This window comes from Notolabrus celidotus, chromosome 13, assembly GCF_009762535.1.
Source record: "Notolabrus celidotus isolate fNotCel1 chromosome 13, fNotCel1.pri, whole genome shotgun sequence".
Taxonomy (NCBI): Eukaryota; Metazoa; Chordata; class Actinopteri; order Labriformes; family Labridae; genus Notolabrus; species Notolabrus celidotus.
In genome coordinates, this window is record NC_048284.1 from 22,688,279 (window position 1) to 22,709,907 (window position 21,629).

The following is a 21,629-nucleotide window of genomic DNA, read 5'->3' on the forward strand; positions in this document are numbered from 1 at the left end:
TAAGTATGTTCTGAACATAGACTGTATAAATAATGGACGTAGTATTCTTGATGTCACCCATCTGTTCCTGAGCGCTGTTTTGAGGCCAATCAACGGCGGCAACCACATTGGAAATGCGGAACTCAACCAGGCAGAGTGTGACGTAAAGAGGCGGGGTCTGAGCCTCCTCGCCAACAGCTATGTGTTCCGGTCCGGGAGTCAAGTCAGTCATGTCCTTATTAGTCAAAAACTTTTTCTTAATAAAATCTTAATATCTTCTGAACAGTGTGTGTCGATAGAGAGATTAGCTACGTAGAGCCAAGCCGTTTTTTTAACCAGTGCCTAAAACATAATATCCTGATTCTCAAGAGCTGTAAACAAAAATATCGTTTTTTTACATCCCCACAAAATATTCTGTCAATGTGTTCTTACCCTCTCACAGGTATCTTTCCATTGACATTGGTCAGGAAACACATTCTCATCCAACTAAACAAGAAAAAGAGATAAAGAAAGCAGAGAAAAACAAGGATTAGAGAAAGGGCTGATTTCTTTTCAGAATTATTCATCTTGATGGAGAAAAAAAAACACTTGAAGCACTGTTGGGCGCCAAACATTTTGATATCTGCAACAAGTTGGAGGGTCAGTGCACTCACTGTTTCTTGAGGCAGGTCATTGGACAGACGTTGTTGGCCTTAAAGTTGTGGATCACTGACCTCAAACCCTCGATCCATTTCTGCAAACAAACAAGAACAAATTTAAAGACACATTGCAAACACACTGACCAAGTTAACACCACACATGCTGCAGTCAACAGGGTAGCATAGTGATTAGGAGTGGGCGTCTTTGGGGAAATAACACAAGCTAATTAACTGTATCTTAATACACACACAAACATACTGGCAAGTGCCTTGACAGGACCACACACACGCACACACACTGACGACAAACTAAATATATAAACAAAATTAAACTCAGTGGTCTGTTGCAAGGCTGCTAGCAGTGACAGTAAACAAACACTCATAGAGGAGTCCTTGTAGCTTCACATGACTTCACTGCTAACTCCATCAGCACATACGTCACGGGATGAAATTCAGGACATTTTTGACCCTTCTGTTTCTCCGTCTCTGAGTGACTGACTCTCTTTTCCCCAGTAAATTATTCCTATTATCATCATAACAACATTAACTAGACGACAGGTGCAGCAGGGGCAGTCTGTTTGGGCATGTGGAGTACATGAAGCTGTGTGTGTTTGTGAGTGTGCGTTTGTGTAACTGTGTGTCTGCTGATGTAAATAACTTTGTCATCTCCCGAGGTCTGCTACTTAGGGCCACCTGCATGCTGCGAGGTGCTGATGGTGTCATGGTGTGCTTGATGGTGTGTGTATCTGTGTATGCGTGATACGGAGGGAACGGGACAGAAATAGCAGAATAACTCTGTTCTATATCACTGATGAGTATCTGGATCTATTAATGAGCGTATGTGTGTGTGTGTGTCTGTATGTGTGTGTTTGTGTTTGCATGTGAGTTTCCTCTCTCACCCATAAGGCCTCCCTGCTGAAGGCTGGTGTATGATATCACTGGCGGCCCTGTGGTAGTGAGCTCCCTGGAGTGCAAACATCATTTATAACACCCATCACTACAAAAACAGCCCCTCATGGGAAACGCTTCAACGACAACACTGTGGCGCCAACAAAGTGATCTGTGCTGGCACAGAAGATGCCTCTCACTTCAGTTTGGTTTGAAATTGGGTTTGATTTTGAATTCTGCTGACATTTTTTCCACAGCTAATGGATTGAATGAATGAATGCATCACCTTAAAAAACATTCAAGTCTAACAGTGAGCTGTGGCTTTGTATCATTCTAGCTTTATCTTTTCACTTTGAGCAGATACTCATAACTTATTGCAACATTTCAGCACCTTTCATAGACAGACATTTGCCGCTGACATATCTTGTACACAATGAGGAATCGAAAAAATGCTTCCAGTAAAAGCTGGGGTTATATAACACACCTCCCTCAGTTTACTGAACCACTTCAAATTTACAGAATTACGAAAGAGATCCCTTTTATTTGACTTCCTTATTTTTTTTTTCACTGTTTCTGTTGTTATGACATTAGTTTCTGTCCTTATTTTTGTGAGGTTATATCACCATCCTATCACTTTGCAGCATACCTTAAGCATGAAGTCCCTTATTTCCTAAAATGTTAAAAGTTTTTGGGCTTTTCTTGCCTTTATTCGAGAGGAGCATAGAAAGACATGCAGCAAATGGCCGAAGCGAGGACTCGAACCTGCAACCGCTGCAACAAGGTGTATCGTCTCTGTATATGAGTAGCGCTTAGACCCATATTAGTACCTTATTGACTTAAAGAAATATATGCATATGGAAGCTTTGTTTGAGTACTTTGACCTCTATTTATCCATGAAATGAACTACTCTCACTTTAAGTTGTCAAAATGCTGTCTTGCTCTAACTACAAGTATTTAAAGTTGTGCTAAACCTTTAGGCCACACTGGCCTTTTCACTGGATGGAATATATCTCTCTTTTGCTGTCTTCTGTTTCTCTTGACAGGATTTATTTACCTTTCTTTTTAAAGCTTTGCATCAACAACAAAGAATAAGGCTGGTGATATTTTCAGACTATATACATATTTAAGTATTTACGGTGTGGTCAAATCCTTATCAAGCATTACTCCTTTCTCTCCTACATTGTTGTCCCATAAATTTTAAAAGCCTGCCAATGAGCCAAATTGTTGCACTGGATCCTTTATTATTATGAACAGCAGCATTGCTGTCTATTTTGAAACAATATCATACAAAACATCCTGGGCTGAATACTCACTAGCATAGAAAATGTCTATTAATTACCGGCTAAAAATAGTCCAAAACAAATGAGCACTGTTAGAAAAATGGCAGTACCCAGCTGTTTCAGAAAAACACTGTCTTTTACAAATGAAGCTAAACTTTTGTGACTAATTCCAAGATTAACATCCTAAATATAAACAAATGGGCTTTGTGCAACAGAGGGAAACCAAAACCATCTATTAGAGGTTTAAGACTTTTTATAGGGTTTGTTAGAAATTGAAAAAATACAGAATAACGCCCACCCTTTGCTTTGAAAAAAAGAACACCAGAGGCGTTTGTTTCTCTTAGTGCAGTATTACCATTTTGCCCCAATGACATTGCATTTTTTTTCTTAGTAGGGTTATTCTTCAAATATGGATCTATTCGGCTCCAGGAAACTGACATTAAATCTGCAGATACAGTTGTTTGGTGTGGGTTTACACTGTGTATCTACGTTTGGATGTTTGCCAGCAGGAGTCAGCAATAATAACGTCTGCAGATTGAATGAGAAAGAGAGCAGGGGAGGAACCATGTGTATGTGCCAATAAATAGAATAGATGGAGTGATGACTAAGAAGAAATCAGGAGGGAAAGTGATAAAGGTGGGGAGGTGGTTTTTTCTTACTCCACAAGGCAGTCAGATTTGCCTAAGAGCTTTTTCCTAAATGAGTGGGAAGAAAAACACAGTGGAAAGAAAGACAGAGAGCAAGTAAACTACGAGCAAGACAAAAAGGATGAGAAAATAACAGTAAAAGCAGGAGTGCGGGAGGAACTGAGGGAGACAGAGATGGGGAGAGGCAGAGGAGTATGACTCATTCCAAAAGTGTCTGTTTACCCTAGTGATCCAAGGCCAGATCTGCTGTGTGTGGGAGATGGCACATGAACCATTCACCTGGCAATGTGCTTTGTCTGTGTATTAAATATTTGCTGTGTTGTCTGTGTTCTATTAGCCTTTATATGACATAGAAATGATGAATGGTTTACGAGTGTACTCTAGATGCAGACGAAGAGTTTACCTAGGCGTGGTTTCTGGACCACATATTTGTCCAGACCATCATGCACGAGAGTTAAAAAGCTAGCTGAGGTGTGTAAAGGTGTATTCTTCAGGAAGATTATTTGGAAGCCAACAAGCAGCTTTCGCAACCTTGCAAGGTTATCATTGTGACATTTAACATCCTCACAGCAGTGCGCTGTGGAAATACAGAGCATGGATGTGTTTACCCTGGCTGTGTCGGGGTTCTCCGCCACCATGAACATGAAGCTAAGGTTGACCAGGTCTGTGCCGCTGCAGATGCAGATGATGCAGCCCTCCAAGTCGGCCTCTGTCTTCCCCATAGCCTCGAACGCTGACAAGATCTTGGGGTCCTGAGAAAGAAAGAGAGAAAGAAAATGTGAGGCAGGCTTTGTTGTATGTCTTGCTGATGTTTGGGAATTGCACACATTTAGAGTAGTAGGGCAAATGCAAAAGAAACATCACGCAAAAATTTGATTTGCAGTAAACTGTCTCCGACCAGAAAACAACGGAGAGGTTGGAGAGAAAGAGTTTCAAAGTGTTTATTGCAGTTGGATAAAGTGACAGGGTGTTAAAAGGTATGGTGTATTCGATGCTTGCAGTATGCAATTCTTCAAACTCGAAGTCAACTGAAGAGGGACCACAGTGATACCCTCGTGGAGGAACAAATTAAAATAACTTCGAAGAGTTTCACTAATTCTATATTTACATGACTGAAAGAAGAGCCACGCTTCAGACACATCTTCATTAGAGTAGGTCTGAGAAGGTTAACAGATGTGACTGTGAATGAGGTCTAAACCTCAGAAAAGTGTTGAGTAAGATAATGTTACTTGCAGTGTTAATTTTGGCAGCTATTTAAGATTATTAACCTTAGTCTTCAGATGAAACGGGTATTTCTTTCAGTCCCATTTTAGTATTTTAGCTCCTTATAGTTTTAGTTGACAAAAGCTGAAAACATTTTAGTCATTACGTTAAGTAGGAATGCTTTCTCTCTTGAAACAAATTCATTTAGCTGACCATAAATTGGTATCAAGGGGGTATTGAGTGTTTAAATCTGCAACATTCTAAGTTATATCTTTTGGGCTTTACACCTTTATTTGCCTGGCAGCCAGCTATATGGGCAAGCAACTTAATAATAAGGCTAAATTGACGCCCTGTATTTCACTTTTACAACAGTCCCTACCATAGACTGTATAGAATATGGACGTAATATCCGTGACGACATCCATCTGTTCCTGAGCACTGTTTAGAAGCAAATCGACGGCGGCAGCCATGTTGGAAGTGCGGAACTCAACCAGGCAGAGTGTGACGTGTAGGGGAGGAGTTTGAGCCTCCGAGCCAACAGCTATGTGTTCCCGACCGGGAGTCACGTCAGTCATGTCCTTATTTGGGCAAAAACTTGTAATCTTAATATCTTCTTAACCGTCACGATAGAAAAAAAATCATCCCCGTACAGTGTGTGCTGATAGAGAAATTAGCTACTGTAGCCAAGACGTTTTTTGAGCCAGGCTGTAAACATGGTTATTAATGCTGCAAAGATCGTCTTTCCCCCATTCATGTCTATGTGGTTTCCGGTGTTTCTGCAGCCAGCCTCAAGCAGATTCTCGATGAATTGCAGTTTATAACACTTCCACATGGGCTTCATAGTTTGAGACCGGAGGTTGCCACTTGGTCCCTACTCCCTTTATGTACCTGCACTGACAGGCATGCTGGTCAGACATTCAGTTCATGGCACTATGAACTGCATCTTCATCTTTGATGATTAAGAGTTGATCAAAACTGTGAAATGTCTCACTAAATATGTTGTCTAATGTGTTTCCAAACTAGGATAAATCAAGTTTTATACATGATGCCATTACAGGGTTCCCACTCTTTTCCAGAGATCATTTTCCAGGACATTTTCATTGATGATCGAGCTGGTATGACAGTCTAAATTTAGTTCCTAATTTAGTTCCTAAATAGTCTAATATGTTCCTCTCAGTGGAAGTCTACATTGAAAGACATGTAGTCTATGGCTATCAATGAAATCATCTCTTACATTCTTAAAAATTATGGCAAATTGATAATAGAATAATGCAACCACAGATTTACAGCACTTCACTTTATTAGTGCAACCATGTAACAATGATGGGCAACATCTCAGCTTTCTCTTTTCTCAAAAAATATAAAATGAGCTAAGAAAAAAAACAAAAGAGCCTGCAAAGGAATCAGGAAGCTGCCTTACTGAAATAATTAAATAATAATAATGTTCAGAGGATCAGTGCTTTAATGACCTAAATTGATCTGGATGACAAAAATGGCCACGAATGTCTTCTCATAAAAACACTGTAAAAGGGTTTTCAACACAAACCCTTAGTTCTTGCAAAATTAAGGTAAAATATACGGCTACAAAAGATCCTAAATTAGGAGCCGTTTGGGAGTCGAAAGAGCCGGCTCTTCTTTGGGAGCCGAGTTAAAAGAGCCGGCTCTCTGAAAAGAGCCGAACTTCCCATCATTAAAGAACATGCTTACTACCATTTGCACTCTTAGTTTCCCTTGGAACTATTTGTATCAGCCCGTCCAATCTGAGGACATTAAAAATGTTTGCTCGAGTTTGGTTCTGCTTCTTTTTGCTCGAGTTTGGTTCTGTTTGCTCGAGTTTGGTTCTGGTTCTGGTTCTGGTTCTGTTTGCTTGAGTTGGTTCTGATTCTGTTTGCTTGAGTTTGGTTTTGGTTCTGGTTCTGCTTCTGTTTTCTTGAGTTTGGTTCTGGTTCGGTTCGGTTCTGGTTCAGTTCTGGTACGATTCGGTTCGGTTCTGGTTTGGTAATGGTACGGTTCTGGTTCAGTTCTTGTACGGTTCTGGTTCTGTTCTGGTTCGGTTCTGGTACGGTTCTGGTTGAGTCCTGGTACGGTTCTGATTCGGTACTGGTCCGGGTCTGGTTCGGTTCTGGTTGGGTTTGCTTGAGTTTGGTTTTGGTTCAGTTTGCATGAGTTTGGTACTGGTTATGTTTGCTTAAGTTTAGTTCTGGTTCTAACAATAACCCTAACCCTGATCATAAACCTAACCCTAATCCTAACCCTAACCCTAACCTTAACCCTAATCACAACCTTAACTCTAATCACAACTCTAACCCTAATCCTAACCCTAATCCTAACCCTAACCCTAAACCCTAATCATAAGCCTTATCTAAACCCTAAGCCTAAACCTAATCCTAAACCTAACCCTAATCCTAACCCTAATCATAACCCTAACCCTAATCCTAACCCTAACCCTAATCATAACCCTAACCCTAATCATAACCCTTAGCCTAACCCTAACCTTAACCCTAATCACAACTCTAACCCTAATCCTAACCCTAACCCTAATCTTAACCCTAAACCTAACCCTAATCCTAACCCTAACCCTAATCCTATCCCTAACCCTAACCCTAATCCTAACTCTAACTTTATCATAACCTTAACCCTAACCCTAACCCTAATTCTAACCCCTTATCCTAATCTTAACCCTAAACCTAACCCTAATCCTAACCCTAACCCTAATCTTAACCCTAAACCTAACCCTAATCCTAACCCTAACCCTTATCCTAACCCTAACCCTAACCCTAATCAAAACCCTAACCCTAATCATAACCCGAATAATAACCCCAACCTTAGGGTTAGGTTCTGGTTTCGGTTCTGTTCTGGTTCTGGTTCTGTTCTGATTCGTTTCTGGTATTGTTCTCCTCGGTTCTGGTTCGGTTCTGGTTCGGTTCTGGTTCTGTTTTGGTATGTTCTGGTATGGTTCTGTTTCGGTTCTGGTCCGGGTCTTGTACAGTTCGGTACAGTTCTGATTCAGTTCTTGTTCGGTTCTGGTTCGGTTCTAGTTCGGTTCTGGTACGGTTCTGGTACGGTTCTGGTTTAGTTTTGGTACAGTACTGGTTCAGTACTGGTCCGGGTCTGGTTCGGTTCTGGTTGGGTTTGCTTGAGGTTGGTTTTGGTTCAGTTTGCATTAATTTTGGTTCTGGTTCTGTTTGCATGAGTTTGGTTCTGGTTCTGTTTGCTCGAGTTTGGTTCTGGTTCTGGTTGGGTTTGCTTGAGGTTGGTTTTGGTTCAGTTTGCATGAGTTTGGTTTTGGTTCTGTTTGCTCGAGTTTGGTTCTGGTTCTGTTTGCTTGAGTTGGTTCTGGTTCTGTTTGCTTGAGTTTGGATCTGGTTCTGTTTGCTTGAGTTTGGTTCTGGTGGTTCTGGTTCGGTTCTGGTGGTTCTGGTTCAGTTCTGGTTCGGTTCTGGTTCGGTTCTGGTTCAGTCCTGGTACGGTTCTGGTTCGGTTCTGATTCGGTTCTGTTCCGCGTCTGGTCTGGTTCAGTTCTTGTACGGTTCGGTTCTTGTTCGGTACTGGTCCGGATCTGGTTCGTTTCTGGTTGGGTTTACTTGAGTTTGGTTCTGGTTCTGTTTGCTCGAGTTTGGTTCTGGTTCTGTTTGCTTGAGTTTGGTTCTGGTTCAGTTCGGTTCTGGTTCGGTTCTGGTTCGGTTCTGGTTCGGTTCTGATATGGTTCGCTTCGGTTCGGGTTCGCTTCGGTTCTGGTTCGGTTCTGGTTCAGTCCTGGTTCGGTTCTGGTTCGGTTCTGGTCCGGGTCTGGTTCGGTTCTGGTTCGGTTCTAATCAGTTCCGGTTCGGTTCTGGTTCGGTTCTGGTTGAGTTCTGGTTCGGTTCTGGTTCGGTTCTGATTCAGTCCTGGTACAGTTCTGGTTCGGTTCTGGTTCGGTTCTGGTTCGGTTCTGGTTCGGTTCTGGTCTGGGTCTGGCTCAGTTCTGGTACGGTTCGGTTCTGGTTCGGTACTGGTCCGGGTCTGGTTCGTTTCTGGTTGGGTTTACTTGAGTTTGGTTCTGGTTCAGTTTGCATGAGTTTGGTTCTGGTTGTGTTTGCTTAAGTTTAGTACTGGTTCTAACCCTAACCCTAACCCTAATCCTAACCCTAACCCTAACCCTAATCCTAACCCTAACCCTAACCCTAATCCTAACCCTAACCCTAACCCTAACCCTAATCCTAACCCTAATCCTAACCCTAATCCTAATCCTAACCCTAACCTAATCCTAACCCTAACCCTAATCCTAATCATAACCCTAATCCTAACCCTAACCCTAATCCTAACCCTAATCCTAACCCTAATCCTAATCCTAACCCTAACCCTAATCCTAACCCTAACCCTAATCCTAACCCTAATCCTAATCCTAACCATAATCCTAACCCTAACCCTAATCCGAACCCTAATCCTAATCCTAACCCTAACCCTAATCCTAACCCTAACCCTAACCCTAACCCTAATCCTAATCCTAACCCTAATCCTAACCCTAATCCTAATCCTAACCCTAACCCTAACCCTAATCCTAACCCTAACCCTAATCCTAACCCTAATCCTAACCCTAACCCTAATCCTAACCCTAATCCTAACCCTAATCCTAATCCTAACCCTAACCCTAACCCTAACCCTAATCCTAACCCTAATCCTAACCCTAACCCTAACCTAACCCTAATCCTAACCCTAACCCTAACCCTAATCCTAACCCTAACCCTAATCCTAACCCTAATCCTAATCATAACCCTAATCCTAACCCTAACCCTAATCCTAACCCTAACCCTAATCCTAACCCTAATCCTAATCCTAACCCTAACCATAATCCTAACCCTAATCCTAACCCTAATCCTAATCCTAACCCTAACCCTAATCCTAACCCTAACCCTAACCCTAACCCTAATCCTAATCCTAACCCTAATCCTAACCCTAATCCTAATCCTAACCCTAACCCTAACCCTAATCCTAACCCTAACCCTAATCCTAACCCTAATCCTAACCCTAACCCTAATCCTAACCCTAATCCTAACCCTAATCCTAATCCTAACCCTAACCCTAACCCTAACCCTAATCCTAACCCTAATCCTAACCCTAACCCTAACCCTAACCCTAATCCTAACCCTAACCCTAACCCTAATCCTAACCCTAACCCTAATCCTAACCCTAATCCTAACCCTAATCCTAACCCTAACCCTAACCCTAACCCTAATCCTAACCCTTAACCCTAATCCTAACCCTAACCCTAACCCTAATCCTATCGCTAATCCTAACCCTAACCCTAACCCTAATCCTAACCCTAACCCTAACCCTAATCCTAACCCTAACCCTAATCCTAACCCTAACCCTAACCCTTATCCCTAACCCTAATCCTAACCCTAACCCTAATCTTAACCCTAACCCTAATCCTAACCTTAATCACAACCCTAATCCTAACCCTTACCCTAAACCTAATCCTAACCCTAACCCTAACCCTAATCCTAACCCTAACCCTAACCCTAATCCTAACCCTAACCCTAATCCTAACCCTAACCCTAACCCTAATCACAACCCTAACCCTAATCCTAACCCTAATCCTAACCCTAACCCTAATCTTAACCCTAATCCTAACCCTAATCCTAACCCTAACCCTAATCACAACCCTAATCTTAACCCTAATCCTAACCCTAATCCTAACCCTAACCCTAATCACAACCCTAACCCTAATCCTAACCCTAACCCTAATCCTAACCCTAACCCTAATCCTAACCCTAACCCTAATCCTAACCCTAATCACAACCCTAATCCTAATCCTAACCCTTATCACAACCCTAATCCTAATCCTAACCCTAAACCTAACCTTAACCCTAATCCTAACCCTAATCCTAACCCTAACCCTAATCTTAATCCTAACCCTAATCACAACCCTAACCCTAACCCTAATCCTAACCCTAACCTTAACCCTAACCCTAATCATAACCCTAGGATCAGGGTAAGAATGGTTTTGTAACAGAATAAATGCACAAAATTGGTCAATTATAAGTCTTCTCATAAAAACACTGTATGTAAAAGGGTTTTCAACACAAACCATTAGTTTTTGCAAAGTTAAGGTAAAATATACGGCTACAGAAGATCCTAAATTAAGAGCCGTTTGGGAGTCGAAAGAGCCGGCTCTTCTTTGGGAGCCGAGTTAAAAGAGCCGGCTCTCTGAAAAGAGACGAACTTCCCATCACTAAAGCACATGCTTACTACCATTTGCACTCTTAGTTGCCCTTGGAACTATTTGTATTGTAAAACGTATCAATGTAAATACTTCAGACCTGTACCATAGTAATAAACAGAAAACACTTCAATTTGAATCAAGTAAATACCACTTGTATACTTTAAAACAGAGGGTCATTTCATTCCTTGTGGACTCAACATGACAGCATTTATACTTTTCAAGTAATTGATCTTAAACGCTTTCAGAAAATTAACAGTAGCAAGACTCACATATCCCTTCGAGCCACCAAATGGTATCATAACAATGGTGTATGCTGTTTTGTAATGACACAGCACAATTTTAAAATTTATTAGAAATGTATTCAAATTATTTCACGGACCCCCACGCTATGGTTCGCGGACCGCCAGGGGTCCCAGGACCCCACTTTGAGAACAACTGAGCTAGAGTACGGTAATTGAGCTCTCAGCCTGCAGAGAAAGTTGTGAGGCACAGACCCCCAAGCTCTCTGCTGACTCCACTGGTCACTCTATAACTTAAATATAAGACTCTTTGAATCAAAAGAGCACTCTACAAGGTTAATGTACCATAAAACATAAACAATATACCCCCGTTTTCTGTGAATGCATGATTATGAAGTGAAGGAGAAAAGATGTGAAAAAAGTTGCGCAGTGTCACTGTCTTTTCCAGCACAGCGTGCACTCAACTTTCAATGAATGGGGATGTGTTTTGTTAATAGGGTCAGGTCGCACGCAGCCATGTTGGAATAATTATCCAGGACTATATGTGATTTTCCAGGACATTTTACTTTTTCTCCCATTTTCCAGGTGTTTTCCAGTACTGGAAAACTGGTCAACTGTTTTCCAGGTTTTCCAGGTTTTCCAGGTTTTCCAGGACGCGTGGGAACCCTGCGTTAACTTAAAGTTGGCTGCCAAAGCCCTGGAAGTCACATACACACCCAATCTAAAAAGCCAATCTTTACATCTAAATAAATAAACATGTTTACAGCATGGTCCAAAAGAGATTTTTATCTGAGTAGCTAATTTCTCTATCAGCTGTATGGGGGCTGAACTTTTTTTTATATCTCATTTGTTTTGAACATATTAAGGTAATGAGTTTTCCATAGGGCATGGCTGACCTGCTAAAGGACCGCCTGAACTCCACCTCTGTCCCTCCTCCATCATTCTAACAGATGGAACAACGCTCAAACTGTAAAATTAAAATACATGTCAAATACATTTTTCTCAAACATGTTTTTCTGTCATAGTTCGTGTCATGCTGATTTATGTCTGAGAGCTATTGTTTTCTGAGAAGTTTAGTTTGAATTATTTATTTGATTTTAAAAAGAGGGGATGTGATGTCATGATTGACAGCTCTGTTGACAAATCCAGCTCCTGCAGTGTCCTGTGATGGATCAGCCCAGTTTAGGAAGAACGTTGTAATGAACACTTACACATGAGTCATTGAACGTTCTGCTGTGGGCCGTACTCACTTGAGAGAACTTCAATAATCTTATTAGAAAAAATAAGCACCTGTTGCTTGCAAAATTGGAACGTTAATGGCTTTGGCTATTATTCCTGAGGTAAAAAAAATAATAATGTGACTCACTGTAGGAAAATGAAAATTACCCTATAATTAGTAATGTCACATTTATTGGTGAAACTGCACGAGTCATGGCCCCTGCTTCTTTTCTAAACTTTCCAAGGTATCTCCAGAAAAAAATCTTCCATAACCTCCTGTAACCTCCAAACCTCCTGATCAATTAGTCAAACAAAAAAACAAAACACAGTAGTCAGCCCGCCACCATCGTCACCATGGAAGATAGTAAAGTTCTTTTATATGATTGAATTAACAGCAACAGGCAACAGGCTCTCCCATCTCAAAGCCTCTGCCGGCAATCATCCAATACAATTCATCTCTCCTTGCTCATTGGATTATCTGAAACAGCTCTGGGGGCTTGTGTAACCATGTTAGCCTCTGAGGAGAAGCCCTGCTATCAGTTCCTCTTAGTCTGCTACTTACAGGACCGCACAGAGCCTTTGAACAAACAGGAGGAGCTGCTATCAGGCTGCAGTATCTGTGTACGTGCCCTTACACATGTACATACACACGTCCGCACCGAGCAAACAGACCACCTCCTGCTGTCAACATTACACACACAACCTGGAAATGGTTATGTGCTCAGTGTACACAAGTGTCTTCTGTCGGGCTGCTGGCTTTTACTGGCTTGACTGGTTTGCATCCTAATTGGTGGCAGGCATCCACGTGGGTATTCCCAAACAGCTTTTATAATTCATCTGGTCCGCATGGAGCCAATACTACGATATCATGTGTCACTGTTGGGGCTGTACAACACAAATCAATATTTAATATATAGAGAAACAATACAGCTTTGTGTTTGTGCACTTCTGGATACATAGCAGCTTGACAAAAAAAACCCTGATAGATTTTACCAGGAGTGTCTCTGTGGGAGTGAGACACTGAATGATGGGATGGGTGGGCGGAGAGTGTGAATATTGTAAAAACAAAAGCGAGGAAATTATGTTTCCCAAAGTCTCACCTTTGGGACAGCTCCAACTCGAATGCTGTTGATGAGGGAACATTCGAGAACTTGGCCTTCCTGCAGGAATGATGCACAGAAAAGACAGTTAATTAAAAAAGGGACAAAGGGAAAGAAATGATGACAATTGAGGAGGGAAATGTAGGAAAAGATTGAGATACAGGACAAAGGAGTCACAGTGCATTTTGTTTCTTATGTCTGCAATCATATCAGTGATATATTTTTAAATAAGCAAAATCTTTCTCATGATCACGTATAAAAAAGTTACATTTCTTCCTGTGTATACTGTTGTCAGATTAGTTGTTTTAATTCCTGGTTCAGTTTGGGAGTTTGACTCCCATTGCTACAGCCTCGACTTCCCTGCAACATCACATAAGATGAGCAAGTACAAAGTATGGATGACAAGCTATTTGCTATCTGTCTTACAGGTTTAGCTTCTAAGAAGCAGACTTTGGTTGTGGCTGATTACCTTGAATACTGCACTGACACATGCTCTAAAGAACTAGCCACACACTGAAGAACAAATAAGCTTCAAAATGATCATTGATAAGGATTTGTAGTTAGTATTAATCATGAAAATAACAGAGTAGTTCTATTAAGACTTTAAAAAGGTTCATCCTGAGGGTTAATTTTTTTCTGTTCCTGTTTTTCAATCCTGCACACTACTCATCAGTTATGGCGAAGAAGTCTTGTTGTAGTGTTTGCTCTAAGCACTAGACTATTTGAGTTGTAAAGAAAACACCCATAACTACCTCAGGCTTATTTGTAGAGGCATTTAATTTATTACATATAAATATTACATTTTTATAAAGAGGATAGTGTCTTTAATGGGGTTTCAGGGACAGAGGAAGGCTTGAGGAAAATGTAAGACAAATATTTGTTACTCTTGACGAAATAACAATACAAATACTTTGTCTTGAAAAAGACAAAGACGACAAAAAACAACACAATGTAGAGCTGGAGGCTGTACCTTTCCCTCACTCTTCCAAGTGATGAAAAAGCCATACTCGTCCACCATCATCTTACTGTTGGGCTCAAAGATGTACGGGTCCTGCAGAGGAGGAAAAACATCATTCACAGGGTTTTATTTGAAATGGAGAGACATTAAACAGACAGCTTCTTAAAGAAACACTGGGTTTACACAACCAGACACTCTGATGCAGTCGTTTCTTAAGATGAACCTGCATTCCTAAGGACATGCACAAAGTACATACAGTATGTGCTAACACACATACAGTTCAGAAGAGATGAAACCTATTCCTAAGACAAACAGAAAGTGGGATGAATGTAGTTTTAATGTTTGTTAAATACAAACATCATCTGGCTGGAACACTGAACTGTGCATTTGAGACCTCAGACAACCTTGTTTGAGCTCTATGTTTGTGTCTGCAAGCCAAGGTACAATGATACTACTGTAAGCTTTGATGTCCCATCTGTTGTATCCTAGCATGTAAAAGTTGTGCTCATAACTTCACATACCCTGGCAGAATTTGTGATTTTTTGGCCATTTTTCAGAGAATATAAAAGATAAGAGAAAAACTTTAGTTTCACTCATGGTTAGTGGTTGGGTGAAGCAAATTTTTATCAAACAACTGTGTTTACTCTTTTTATATCATAATGACAACAGAAACTACCCAAGAAACCATAAATTCTGCCAGGGTATGTATACTTATGAGCACAACTGTATCTACCAGTAGTGGAGGCCTATTTTAACCCTCACATTTATATTGTTGCTCTGATGAATGACTATGCTTAAGTGTTAATGTGTTATGCTTGAAAATCACACATCTAACAAGGATAAAACTTGAGAGGGACAAAACAGAATAGAAAACGGATGCTAGGTTACACTGGGTCACACTAATATTAACAATAGGGAACAGTGTGATGCTCTCACGCACACACATCAGTTATTATTAATTAAGGATGTTGCCTCTGTAAATAGGGCTGAGCTGGCTCGTTCTCTGGTTCCATCATGTAATCTAAAACCTTCATAAAAAACAATTGGACAATCTTATTTCCATTAAGGACACAGTGAGACTGGTGTGAGTGCTGTTAAAAGCTTCACTCTCTTTCATCTGAATAAAATCTGACAGAGGCTTCAGTTGCACGTTGTGAAGTTGGACAAGATGTTCTAAAATGAGTCCTGACTGTTAAAAACATACAGCAGGCTAGTGTTACACTATCAGACCGCTTCTTCTTGTAACGCTGAAAGATTTATTAAACTCGGTCTTTCCACACGCAAGGGAGGAAAAGGGCCAACCATCTTTGGGTGGATTTAGATGAATACAGACTCTTAGTTAGGGTAGTCCTGCTCATCCTCACTCTCTTCTGTCCTTTGTTTCTTATTTCAGTCATGTTCCCATTAACCTTGTATCATAATTTTGCTGCTGGTGCCTAAATGGTGTTTCTTTTTAAGTTTCATGTTTTCAATTCTTTTTATGTTTGTTACTTTTCATTGATTTAAGTAATAATAATAATAATAATTGATAGGACTAATACAGCGCTTTTCTAAGTGTAAAGAGCTTTTCTAATTTTCAGTTGCTTCACATGAAGTGCGAAAAATAAAATAAAATACTAAAACAGAGTTTGGGAGGGGTCATGTGTTGTAGGCTTTTGAGAAGGGTTGCAAAGGGGTGGAAAATGTCCTGTAAATTTCCGGACAGTAAGTAAGTAAGTAAGTAAATTTATTTAGTATAGCACCTTTCACAGAATAAAATCACAAAGTGCTTCACAGGAAAATATCCAACACATTAAAAGAAACAGACAATAGCATAAATAGAACATTAGTCTGAACACAGTGAGTCGAAGGCCTGTTTAAATAAATGTGTCTTCACAAGTTTTTTAAAGGCGACAACAGATATAGCAGAACGGACATTTACAGGAAGAGCGTTCCACAATGTCGGTGCCACAACTTCAAAAGCACGGTCACCTTTTGTTCTTAAGCGCGCTCGAGGGACAACCAGCAAGCCCTGGTCAGAAGACCTGAGTGGCCTACTGGTAAGGTAGGGGTGGAGCAGGTCAACGATGTATTCAGGAGCCTGACCATGCAGAGCTCTATACACGAAAACGAGAACTTTAAAATGAATCCTAAATTTAACTGGAAGCCAATGTAGTGAAGCTAGAATCGGAGTGATGTGGGTTGTCCGGCTGGACTTGGTCAACAGCCTTGCAGCAGCGTTCTGGACTAATTGAAGACGATGGAGGGACGATTTACTGAGGCAGGTGAAAAGTGAATTACAATAGTCCAGTCGGGATGAAACAAAAGCGTGTATGATCATTTCCAGTTCGGGATGTGACACAACAGACCTGAGACAGCTTCCGGTAAATTTCCAAGGGAAGTTAAGCTGGGGAATTTTGGAAATATTCAAATTGGACACTTTCCATGGGAATTATGGGAATTTATGGGAATTAAATGTGAATTGAAGGAAATTTTATGGAAAGGTATCATATCCAAGCATAAATATTTGTTTCGTTATAAGCAGACATCCATCCAAAATAAAAATCATCTGTGCATATGATGGAGGAATGCACAGTGCATGTAGGGGGCGTGGTCTCAATAGCCCTGCAGTAAGCAATGTGCTATGTGCATTGTGCATGTGATTGAGGAATAGCTGAGATATTCAACTGTACTTGCATGCAATCTGGTTGTTTTAGTCAGGATTATGCTAAAAATATATTTTCCCCAACTATATTTAAGTTCCCTATTAAGACCCAACCTTCAATTCACTAAATTCCTGGTATATTTCCGTTTATTTCCATAAATTCCTGTTAATTCCCATGGAAAGTTTCCGATTTTTAAAATTCCCAGAGTTTTGCAATCCTAGTTTTGAGTTGATTTTTATATGAGGGAAGTAAGTCAGAGTTGTAGATGTTTTGGGGGAGAGAGTTGCAGAGTTGGGGCAGCGATGGTAAACGCGCTGTCTATTTTAATAAATATGTATAAAGGATGTAAATACTAACAATGTGCATATACAATAACAGCAAATACTACAGCTTTATTCAAAAGACTTTTCTATTTCATGGACCCATATGCAAATATCTTATATCACTGGATAAAATGTATGGAACAGATGCCAACCTCTCTGTAATTTTTTTTATAGCCTCCAGTTAGCATTAAGTGACTTCCAGCCTAGATTTCCTTTTCCATGCAACATTAACATTTGTAACATGAAAGCCATCGATTTTTTGTTTATTACATCCCTGGAGTAGTGAACACTCATCTCTTTCTGTGAGTCTCAGAGAGTATGCTCAAACAGAAGCTACACTCTGGCTTTACCTCACTCTTTTCTTTCAGAGGTACAAAACTGAGAAACCAATCCACTCACAAATTCACCAAAATAAAATCTGCAGATTTTAAGTACAAACGCAGGTTTTTTTCGTCAAGAGGGGAAAAAAACAACTTTTAAAATGCTTGATTTTATGAATGGAAATTGGATCAATTATTGATGTACTGATGGACGCTGCATTTCTATGTGAGAGCTGTAAACAGAGATTATGTACTACCAAACCAGTGTTAAATGCTGCAAACTGATACAAGCAGAAAACCAGTTGTAGTATTTTACACAAAAGTATTAGAATGAAAAAAGCAAACAAGCCTCAAACATTAAGTCTGCTTGTTTTTTTGTGTCTCAAGTCTGACCTGTTATTCTCTGCCCTCATCTACAGTCTGTCAATAGGCCGTTTAGTCCCCATGGAAACAAACCGTCAGCCAGATCTTAAGTGATTGATTTCTAATCAGTGAGATAATGAATGAAACACACACACGGCCACAGATACACACACCAAGCTGGCCAATTGGCTGTTATCCTGACTTATTACTGAGTGTCTCATTGACCCCTGACCTCCCTGTATATCTAGATTCGTCACCAAAAGGGACACTCGCCCGAAAAATCTCACTTTGGGACAGAAATGGATCAATTATTGATAATATATAGAGCTTTTAAAGCTTTGTCACTATGCTGAAAGAAACATAAATGTCACTACAATTAAAATTTGAAATTAGAGAGACAAGGACAAGGAAGGCTGGTGATGCCACAACTGTTTCTATTATACAGCAGTAAGAATATCAGGACACCAGCTGTTTGGTCCTCAAAATTGTCCTTAAAAATACTATATATGTAACAGTTTTAACTCTAAAGGAAAATATATAGTACACTGTATGTAGAGACTCACGTAGAGATAGAGGTCCTGTATAATGCTCTGAAAATCATGCAGCATTACAAAAACACACATGCACAGTCACACACCTTTGCATTACCTATCTCTACCATCTGTCACTCTATGGGGCATCACTCAGTGCAGAATCCTTTATGTAAGAGATCCATGCTGTTTAGCATTATAGTGTGTATGTGTAAGAGAGGGACTGATAAAGAGCGTGTGTGACTGTGGGTGGACCCGGCATAAGTCATTTCAATCGAAGCAGATGTCCCCTGCAGGCGCTGTATTTGCCAGGCAACAGAGCTACAGAGCTCTACTCACACTCTCTCATACACACATACACACAAAGATACAGAGAATGAAAGAGAGCTATTGTAAATGACATTGCTTCTCCATGATGAAATAGTCAAAGGTCAAAGGTTACCATTAAAACCCCCTTTGTTGATAAATGAAGGATTTTACCCCAGTTAGCTTCAACAGTTTAAGTGAACTGCATAGCCCGAGTTGAAATTGATACAAATGTAACTATTATAAATCAATAGCAGTAATTAGTATTGTGACTGATAAAATGATTGAATAATGATTAACTGCTGTGTGAAGGGGGTTGGGCGATTTCCCAGGTGACATCTAATTTGAGTCTTAAAGGTGACTGACACAGATCGACCTTATTAAGATTCAGGCCAGTCCTAACCCTGGCCTGCCTCGGCCTGGCTCATATTCACAGCAGCAACACACTGAGGACTCTCTTCAGAGGCATGCCGGCCCAGTTTCACGGCTCTATTTGACATGGCTGTGGATTTGATGATGCTTTTCCCTACACTCTTTCCAGCTTTTTTCTTCCCTGCCTAAGAGGGATCTTCCTCCCGCCCACTGATACCCGCAGAAATGAAGAGGACTGAGGGGATTTCCGGATGTGTGCAAGGGTGCCTGTAACCATGTGCATGTGGGTTTGTGCGTGTGCGTGTGCGTGTGTGTGTGTGTGTGGGGAGGTGTGTGTGTGTGTGTGTGTGTGTGTGTGTGTGTGTGTGTGTGTGTGTGTGTGTGTGTGTGTGTGGGCATGTGTGTGACACACTTTGCCTTTGCTCTGCAAATGTCCTAGCTAAGTGTCCTGATTAAGTTCGTCGGAGGAAATGTGGGCAAAATGAGAGGAGGATGTACATGAGGTCATATGCATACATATAATAACACAGAGCATGATCAATGTTTGCAATTAGGCTGATTCATCTTGAACTTTCTATGTTGATGTATTGTCGTCATGTTTTTAGATCACTTTTGATCAGTTATATGCTGTGTAAACCTTAACTCTGTTGTACTGGTTCTAAACATTCAAATGACAGTGGAGCTGTAAGCTCTTGATCTCGCTGATTTTATTTATAAAACACCTGTAAACAGATGTACTAGAACCAAGTAATAAAATCATTCACGGTCAATATAAAAATAAAATGATCTTTTCTGAGATCACACACAGATATTATCTTTTTGTGATATTTTCAGCGCTGCAGACATGAAGTCGCCATGCCTACGCCTCTAAACGAGGCTAATCAATAAAGCTACCCTACACCAACATCCTTCACAGAAATGGATGAATTAAGTGAGAGTAACGCCTTCACTCTTGTGTGTGTATGTGTGTGTGTGTGCATGCTAATGACTCTCCTGGTGACAGTCATTGAGCTTAGGGATGATAATTGGACAGAGTAAATACCTATGTCACTGTAAACAAGGTCATTCACCTCACAGAGCAAGCTTAGTTTTGAATGCTCATCATGGATTCTAAATATACAGAAATGTCAGGATATGATGTTATTTTTTATGAATCTTGTGCACAATGATAAGATGTATTCTTGTGACATTCACAGGAGTTCTATAATTGTATTTTTATGAATTCCAGAAAATTTGAAAAAAACAAAAAACTGAAATTGAGAAGGCTTCTGAAGGTCTCAGAAATACTTCATTTTACCTCATCAAACCTGTCGAAGGAGGCGCCTTCCTGCATGAACTCAGGCAGGTGCTTCTGCCAGTTGAACTCATAGGACTTCGTCATGACTGCTCACAAACCTGGATCACAACCGGAGGAGAGAAAAAGACAGAAAAACAAAGAGAGAGTCAATAAAACATCTGTTACAACTGAGTGTAAAAGCTCATAAAGCTGTTCATAAAAAGGTGCTTCATTTACTGAACATAGCTTTTGTACAAGGCCCCCCGAGGAACACATCCTGAATAAAGTCTCCTGAGAAATGGAATTGCTAAACAACAAACCAGTTACAAATAATCACATGTGATATGCAGGGTTTTGGAGTTATTTTGAGTAACAAGATGAGTAGAGCTTGGATTAGGAAGAGAGCTGTTGAAACTTCGTTATCAATGTAAATAACCTAGACATTTCACAGTTCTAAAATACTGTTAAAAATAATGTATTCAGAGGTGTTCCAGCCAGTTCAGTGTAGCGGTTCAATTGTGAGCCCCATGTACAAAGGTGGAGACCCCGAAGCGATCGGCCAGAGTTTGATTCCATCCTGAGACCCTTATCTACCACAAGTCATTGCCCTCTTTCTCTCCAAGTGGCCTGCTCTATCTTCTCAATAAAGGCATACAAAAATCCTAAAAATAATAAATAAATAAATAAATCCAAATAGAGAGAACTGAGCAAGTTAATATTGAGAACACTGAACACTGATAAATAGCAACAAAAGATAAATGTGAGCTTAACCGAGATCAATCACTTTAGTGTTTAATCGACAAGACAAGAGACAAGAGAGTTTGGTTATCCCTTCACCAAAGAAATACTCCATCACAGTGCTGGGACATTACATCTGCTTCTGTTTACAGATAACTGACTTCACATTTTGTTCTGTAGCTTTTCTAAATGCCGAAAGTAAAATATATGGAGTCTAACCCACTTCTCTCTTTAAGAGGATTTCTAATAGGTCTGGGATACCTGATGAGGAAAGTTGCAAACTCTGACTGTTAACGATTGATGTGCATACTTTTATCTCCACATATTCCCATGAAATATATCCAGTCATAAAACAGTAAGCTGTGCAGGCATTGTCTCAGCACAGAGAGTGTTTTAAACAA

At 40.4% G+C, this 21,629-nt stretch overlaps 1 protein-coding gene across 1 annotated transcript in view; it reads right to left on the reverse strand.

Annotated features, from left to right (window-relative positions):
- The window catches only part of LOC117824655 (1-phosphatidylinositol 4,5-bisphosphate phosphodiesterase beta-4-like), an 89,239-nt gene that overhangs the window by 22,681 nt on the left and 44,929 nt on the right, over positions 1–21,629 (reverse strand). Inside the window, exons 4-9 of the mRNA XM_034700203.1 lie at positions 20,512–20,609; positions 14,368–14,448; positions 13,398–13,457; positions 4,041–4,184; positions 633–712; positions 412–465 (exon numbers count right to left, since the gene is read on the reverse strand). Coding sequence (XP_034556094.1) covers positions 412–465; positions 633–712; positions 4,041–4,184; positions 13,398–13,457; positions 14,368–14,448; positions 20,512–20,595 — 503 coding nt within the window. The 5' untranslated portion in view covers positions 20,596–20,609. The remainder of the gene's footprint in view (positions 1–411; positions 466–632; positions 713–4,040; positions 4,185–13,397; positions 13,458–14,367; positions 14,449–20,511; positions 20,610–21,629) is intronic.